The sequence below is a fragment of the Lolium rigidum genome, chromosome 2, assembly GCF_022539505.1.
Source record: "Lolium rigidum isolate FL_2022 chromosome 2, APGP_CSIRO_Lrig_0.1, whole genome shotgun sequence".
Taxonomy (NCBI): Eukaryota; Viridiplantae; Streptophyta; class Magnoliopsida; order Poales; family Poaceae; genus Lolium; species Lolium rigidum.
This window is the reverse complement of record NC_061509.1, coordinates 167973191-167980860: the sequence shown is the minus strand read 5'-3', so window position 1 is coordinate 167980860 and position 7670 is coordinate 167973191. Positions and strand designations below refer to the sequence as shown.

The 7670-nt window shown below is 44.9% G+C and overlaps 1 protein-coding gene across 2 annotated transcripts; it reads left to right on the top strand.

The window, feature by feature from the left end:
* The first annotated feature begins 3173 nt into the window (after positions 1-3173).
* LOC124687664 (transcription factor MYB30-like) lies at positions 3174-4328 on the top strand. 2 transcript variants are annotated; one of them, XM_047221426.1, is made up of 2 exons: positions 3174-3856; positions 3911-4328. In XM_047221426.1, the coding sequence occupies exons 1-2, from the start codon at positions 3257-3259 to the stop codon at positions 3971-3973; spliced, it is 663 nt and encodes a 220-aa protein (XP_047077382.1). In that variant the 5' UTR covers positions 3174-3256; the 3' UTR covers positions 3974-4328. The 2 variants fall into 2 exon arrangements, with proteins under 2 accessions (XP_047077382.1, XP_047077381.1); XM_047221425.1 differs by having other exon boundaries at positions 3174-4328.
* The last annotated feature ends 3342 nt before the right edge of the window (positions 4329-7670 follow it).

Here is a 7670-nt window from a genome sequence, read left to right as displayed (position 1 = left end):
CATGGTCGATCAATTTTAATTTCATTTGGTAACTTAGGCTCGCCTTTTCATGCAACTTCAATGTTGAAAGTTTTCTGTTTTATGAATCATTGTACTTACAAGTGCGAGGAAACAAAATCATGGTACTTGCAAGTGTGAGGTAATCTCACCAATCTTTCCATAAGGTAACCATATACAACACCATACATGCAGCCAAACCGAATCACTATCGGGTGTGGCTACGTGTTGCCATGTCAATGCAGACAACCAAACACCATGTTCTCGTACTGTCGAGCCTATCTCTGTGAGAGTATGACTCGTTTTTTCATGAGCTCGTCTCGCCAGAGCCAGGCGTACCTCTTCATCAATCACGCTCTAATAGTCGACGGTTACATCCGCTCTCCTGGTCATTAATCAATGGGCATGTCTTAGCCAACCAACGTAGCTTGCTTTGATGTAAATCCAGAGAAGAATGCTTATGGTTCAAGAGCTCAGGGTGTTTTTTTCTGCGGATGGTTCGGGAGCTCAGGGTGTTTTTTCTTGTTCATCTTACAAGGCTGGATTGCCATTGGCCAAGAGGAAGAAAAATCTTCAGGCCATGCCCCAGTATTGACCCGAAAAGGTTAGATCGAATCCATTTACTGTATCAAGCTGAATTTGTCGCACAGCAATACACCATTTGAGAGCGACATGTCGTGCCGATCGAGAACTCCAATTCGAACTTGCCCTAGCCAGCTCGATTCCCCTGCGTACACCGATCGATTGTTTTCGCCATGATATTGGCTGTCTGATGCATGCACGATAGGGATGCGATGGTACTTTGTACGGGACTCTCAGGAATCCGTCTACCTTTCCTCCTATACTAGAGTTGTGATGACTTTTGGTTGAGGCTGCGTTGAGCGGGTCTTCATTGCGGCGCACGGTGGCGTCATTTTCATCTGTTTAGATCTTGATAGTTTCTTTAGTTGTTATCACATATTCTAATATTTTTCCTCTCATCCATTATTCAGCAGATGGTGATAGATAGTGAATTAAGGTGGTGCAAGTTGACGCTTGTCTTTTTTTTTTCAAAAAGGACGCTTTATTATTCAAAAGTTTTGAGGTAATACACCCGACCTCTGCATAGCTAGGATGCACACAACCGTTCGACAAGTTTACAACTTTAGTTCAGAATAAAATGTACCGAGAAACAGAAGTCGATCATGGACTATCCGAGACTATGCAGCCACCCATGTTAGGTAATAAACTCCTTGGTTGAATTCTCCAACCGTGTAAATACCTCCGTAAATAGGTTGCGGTTCTCCATACGTTGAAGCGACGACCATGAACGGAGCGTAGCCGTAGACCGGTAGATTATCTGCATAAGAGAAAAGTTTTTTTGTCATTAAAAATCTTGTCATTTCTACATAGCCATAGCGACCAAATAACAGGGATCGATCCCACTCTGATAAGATTTTTAAACCTGACCTCTATCCCATTTAGCCAATTGCCAAAAATATTTACAATGCTTCGGGGTGGATGTAAGCTAGATATTTATTAAGTTGACCACTGCACAAACTTTGAAGAAAAGGAAGATATTTTTTTCCGGAAAAGAAAGAAAACGCTTCAAGGCCCATGAAAATAAGGAGGAAATGAATAAATGTTTTTTCGAGTTAGTTTTTAAAACTAAAGTATTTGTTTCATTATCCGTGGAGTGAAAAAGTAAGTAACATCCTCTCTTTCTTCATCCTCGATCTGTGAATATATTTGTTTCAGCCTGGACTTAGCTACAATGCCAGTTACATCACCCACATACACATAGCAAGTGGATTCTGCACGCTTATTGTAAACAAGAGACTTGGCCAAAGCTGATATGTGCTCACCAGTTCATCAACAGCAAGGCTACAAGAAATTGATCTTTTATATGTTTTTAGATCATTAATATTGTAGAGTTGGTTAGCAAATTAATCATATGTTCTGCGTCACAAAGTAACATTGAAAGCTTCCATGAGATAAGTTATAAGAAGTTTGTAATATTGTCTTGATCAATCAATGAACGCCGCAATGCTGTGTCTCTCCTTGTTGAACCGCTCAGGGTTCAGAACTTTTCTAAGAGAAGCGTTTTTTTGCTGAGATGACGCCTCGAACCGCGTGTCGATCCCAAGCAAATTGCACCGTTGGACCAAATCAGCTGAGAAACTCCACTTTGATTGAATCAGCCTTGTCTAAAATTGCCCACCTGATGATCATATCATACAAAGTCTCAAAGGCAAAAAGCAGTTTGAACTTAGAAGCACACTGACGACTGAACCCATTCAGAAAGATAGGCAGGCAGAAATAGCCAGAGATCCGCCGTGCACTTTGCTTTATCTTGCAACGATACGGACCATACGGTTCGTCCCAATGAGAGCGAAAGAATGGAACTATAATGCTGCCTTTCCGTTTTCCTTTACAGGAGGCAAATCCAGAACGATTGCTGAGAGACTTCCGGCAATGTGAAAGTGAACATAAGCTCCGCTGAAATGGTCGCTTATCTCTCTTGATTCAACTTGCCATTTCAAAATTAGGCAGTCGGCCCGGCCGAAAGGATAATCGTGAGGAAACGGTCTTCAAATTTCTTACTTTGTCGACATGAGGCATATTCATAGAGTAATAATCAGAGTCTCCGGGCTTGTACACTCTGATGTGCTAAGCAATCTAAACATCTAAACACTGTAGACTGTATATGCTGGAAGATGAATCAAGTTTTTTGAAGAAGGCCCTCTGAATGTGATTATAATTGTAGCAAGTAGGAATGCATGCCAACTATTGAGAAAAATCAAGCTGCAAGGAATGACATGCCAACGTACAGGCCATGACGACTAATCCATCCTGAATTTCTGATACAACAAAGCATGCCAAATAGCGACGTTGGAGCGCACATGCTCATGATTGACCCTCCTAACTAGAGTACAAAAGGGATCTAGCACTACACAACCAAACAAGCAACGTACAAGGAATACATCCAAAACGATTTTAAAAAAAAATACTGTAACAAGTTGCAGAGAACGCTACTACTATTATCTTCTCCCTCGTTTTGTCCCCCTCACACCTGCTGCGTACGCAGCTTCCCTAATTGACCACGTTTTGCTGTCGTCGGCTCGTCGCGCCGAGCATATATAAATAGCCCAAAGCCTCGCAATCTACACACCATCAGCCAAACGCACCCTCTTCTTCCGAGCATCGAACTTCCTTGCCCTAGCGTCAACACCACCGAACAACTGATCCATCACACACAGAGCTCCCACAACCACTAGCAATGGGGAGGGCTCCGTGCTGCGAGAAGATGGGTCTCAAGAGGGGGCCGTGGACGGCGGAGGAGGACATGATCCTGATCGCTCACATCGAGCAGCACGGGCACAGCAACTGGCGGGCTCTGCCGAAGCAGGCCGGGCTGCTGCGCTGCGGCAAGAGCTGCCGCCTCCGGTGGATCAACTACCTGCGCCCGGACATCAAGCGCGGTAACTTCACCAACGAGGAAGAAGACGCCATCATCCAGCTCCACACCATGCTCGGCAACAGGTGGTCGACGATTGCCGCAAGGCTGCCGGGTAGGACGGACAACGAGATCAAGAATGTTTGGCACACGCACCTCAAGAAGAGGCTTGAGTCTTCAGGTAAACCACAAGGCGCAATCAGTGCGCAGAAGCGCAAAGCCAAGAAGCCTGTTGCTGTGGCTGCATCCGAGGGCCCGGCCTCCGAGCCGGCTTCGTCGCCGGAGCAGTCCCTGTCGACGTCGTCCGACAGCGACGACTCAATGGCCACGTCAGTGGAGAACACGGGCAGCTTCACCTCGGGCGAGTTCCAGATCGACGACAGCTTCTGGTCGGAGACGCTGGCAATGACGGTGGACAGCTCCATGGAAGCCGGCGACCCCTTCGGTTGTGCTTCGCCGACCTCGAGCAACAACGAGATGGATTTCTGGGTCAGACTGTTCATGCAGGCTGGTGACTTGCAGAGCTTGTCTCAGATTTAGGGAGAGGACTGGCTGGCTGCTGGTAATCCTCTCACTGTTCGATCTGAAGCGCTACCAGCTCGCTGGAACAAGCGTGCGGCTCGGCCGGACCGTCGTACAACCACGGTAGACGCGGCACCACGACCGACGAGGCAACCGCTCTGAGCTGAAGACGCTCGATCGTTTCATACTGCGCGAAGACGAACCAAGGCGTATATATAAAGAATTATTAGGAAATTTCTGTAGTTCATCTGCTGAGTTGACTCTTGTTGCCTGCTCAGTTTCACTTGCATCGGCTAGCTATAATTAAGAGTGTAAACTTCAACAATGTTTATGTTTGAGGGACTAATGAAGGGGCGTGCAGGTTGAACCGAAAGACATGATCAAAGATACCAATTCAAAGCGGGATCATGTATATTGCAGTCCGTTAAAATCTTCTGACGAGTTATTACAATATAATGTTGGAAATAGTCCCTCTTATAGTGAGAAATCATTTTTAGCTCATAGATGTAGATGCACCCATTGTCTAAAAAGTGAATTTCAAAATGTCTAAAAATTCTATAAAAAAATCTAGGTGTACATCTTAACATTCTATGTTCATATATACTAAGTTTCCCAAAGAAGTATATTTTATGGGTTGTGTGAAAAAGATAATTTTTGGTGATTTAAAATAGATTTTTACGTGACATGTTTTTATCCTTTTTACGTCAGTCATACAAAATGACTTTTTTCCACAAACTTTGTGAGTGAACATAGAATGTATAAATGTACAACCAGGATTTTTCATCATAATTTTTCAACAATTAAAAATAAATTTAAAATATTTTTTTAATAGGCGCATTTAGACCTATGAGCTAAAACACCATGTCCCTTACAGCTCGGATACAGTAGTAAACATGTTTTTTTTTTTACTTTTTAGTCTCATCCAATTTATATGCTCGATCAATAACGTCCCTGTACAACTCATGAATTGTCATATGCTTCGTAACAAAACATTGCAAGTACATTCTCTACATGCATAAATTTTGTAACGGTCTAAAACTTAAAAGCTATGTTTTTTCACTTCAATCTATTCTATCTATTACTAGTACAATACCCGTGCTTTGCTACGGTTAACACACCCTTATCACAATACTTAGATTTTGTTAGTATATTTTGAACACTGATGATTAAAGAAATTGAGTCTTTTATACCCATCTCGTAGCTATTAAGTTCACATTGGTGAAACTCTGTAAATTATCTTTTCAGTTTCTCTACCGATTCTCCGTAAGGGCTTATTTGCCTCTCGGCCTTTTCGATATGAGAAACCCTGGAAACTAATCCCAAAACTGGAATTTCCTTCTGCACAAGGAACCTTGGGCGAGGTTATTCCGGATGAGAAAATGACCAACTGCTATTTGAACGTCGTGGAGAATAGAAAGGGGTAAAGGGAACAACAGAAGATCAGGCGCTGGATAGCGTGAGGAGTCAGTGCATCTCCGACCTTTGCATCAGCGCGGTCGAAAAATACGTGCCCGACACATAGTAATAACCGGACTATCCGTGAAGACACTAACATAGCTCAAATATGCGCCTTGGATGCGTCTCCGTGGACACACCAAGTGACAGCTTGGGTCTGGGCGGACGTTTCATCGGGCCAGCCTGGCAGTGATCCTGGCTCGATGCGTCTTCTCAGCCACGCCAGTACTGGCGACGAGGCGTCGCTTTGGCAGTTTGCGCCACGTTAATGGCGATGCCTCGTCTGCCGAGCGGCCGCTGCCAACCTCTGGCAACGAAGTTATGGCGATGCCACGCGTGCCGCGCCCCTCGGCTGCCTCCGGCGTATATAAAAAGGAGCGCGCGCTCGTCTTCCTCATCCTCTCCTCCACACAAACCCTAGCCGCCGCACAGCCGCCTCCACCTCCGTTGTAGCCACAGTTGTCTACAACGATGAGCAGCGCCGATCGCCGCCAGGCTACTCTGCCTCCACCTCCGTCTACACCTACTCCACCTCCCCCGGTCGACAACACCGTTCGACGATGACAACAAAGAAAGCGCGGACGATGTTATCGACTCTGCCAGGACCGCGAGGTTAATGGTTGACCCGGAGCAGGAGGCAGAGGAGGATCGCGCGGCGTTCGTCACACAGCAGGAGGTGGCTGCCGCAGAGGACACCTCCGATGACTCTTCCGAATTCAAGTGGGATCTCCTGACCCGGAGGAGGCGGAGGCGAAGCAGAGGGCTTTAGTAGAGTCCTTCGAGATGCTCAAGAAGGCCGGGGATGCCGCCAACGAGCTGCTGAGGCATCGGCTGCTAGAGGACGCGGCATCCCACCAAGATCTGGCGACCGCACGACAAATGGAGCGGTGGCCGGCGGAGAAGATGATGAGGAGGGAGGGAGGCAACGACGGGGCCGGGCCATCGGGTGCAAGTAGCCTAGGGCTTGTTTCTCCTTTTATTTCGTGTAGTATGTTATGATTTTCCCTTGAATGAAAAATATTGTTGGAGAAACAATATGGGTCGCCCCGTTGGAAGCACACCTAGACGCAAATGGACGCGCGGTAAAAACGATCATTTTCGTGTCCGTGAAATGCGCACGGCCACTTTTCGACGTCCGATATTCGTCGCCCGTTGAAGATGTACTCACATCCAAGGCTGTGGCTACTCTGTGCTAGCCGAGTATTTCTCTCCCAACCTATCGTGAGGCGAAACTCTCGTGCAGGGACGGGTCATGGAAAAGCCGGGCTCCCTCCCCACGTTGGCATCCAAATGGGACAGTTGGCCGACTCGGGTAAACCTAAGGACTGTATCGACTTTTTGTAGTGACATAAGATTGACGCGATGTTTTTCTAACAACCATGTAATCTGTAGCTCTAATGCCTAAATTAGTTCTGAAATATATGATCACAAGAATTCAAAATGGTGCAAGTTTTTTTAAGTTACTATTGACGTGTCACTTGCAAGGACTATCACAAAAGATGGACTATATACACCATTTTGCAGCAGCAAATATATAAGGTTGTCAATTTCAGCATCACTCCACGGAAACTTGGCCATGATGTACATCTCGTTGTCCAAGGTGACAATGTTAAGCATAGCAACAATTTAGATGGAGGACTTCTCCGACCAGCAGCTTTGTATTTGCTGATAATATTATAAGAAACATATGGATCTGAACTAGAGACATCACATTAATGGACATCAACATAATTACCGTGACAGATAGATCTAATATTTACAGCTACAATTTAACAAAATATTATTAGTTATGTAACTTTTTTGACATGTTTCATGTCGATAACTTGTCGGATATAGACTACCATGGTAAAGTCAACACGTATTTTTCTAGGGATTTCTATTTTTGTGCCCTTCGTTCGTTAGTTCTATTATTTTTTCCTCATCTCTAAATTTTTTTATCACTTTTGCCCAATCTCTTGTCTCAAACTCTCACAAGAAGGTCAAATGCATGTTGTCGTGGGGTCAATGACATTGACCATTATTCTGACATGTGGAGCCGCGGCGTGTGGATCATCATCGGACCATGTCTAGCTCACCTCCATAGGTAAAGTATCTAGTGATTCCACGCTTTACGTGATACCATGATACCAACCTAGATAATTTAAATTTATATACATACGTCAAAGAGTTCTGGAAAAAATTGTAGATGTTCACAAGATGTGTGTTTACATTCCTTAGAAGTTTCGAAAGCAAATTTGGAATACATAAACAAAATAAAAAT

Excerpts from the sequence above, each read along its gene's own strand:
- LOC124687664 (XM_047221425.1), top strand. The coding sequence starts at position 3,257 with ATGGGGAGGGCTCCGTGCTGCGAGAAGATGGGTCTCAAGAGGGGGCCG.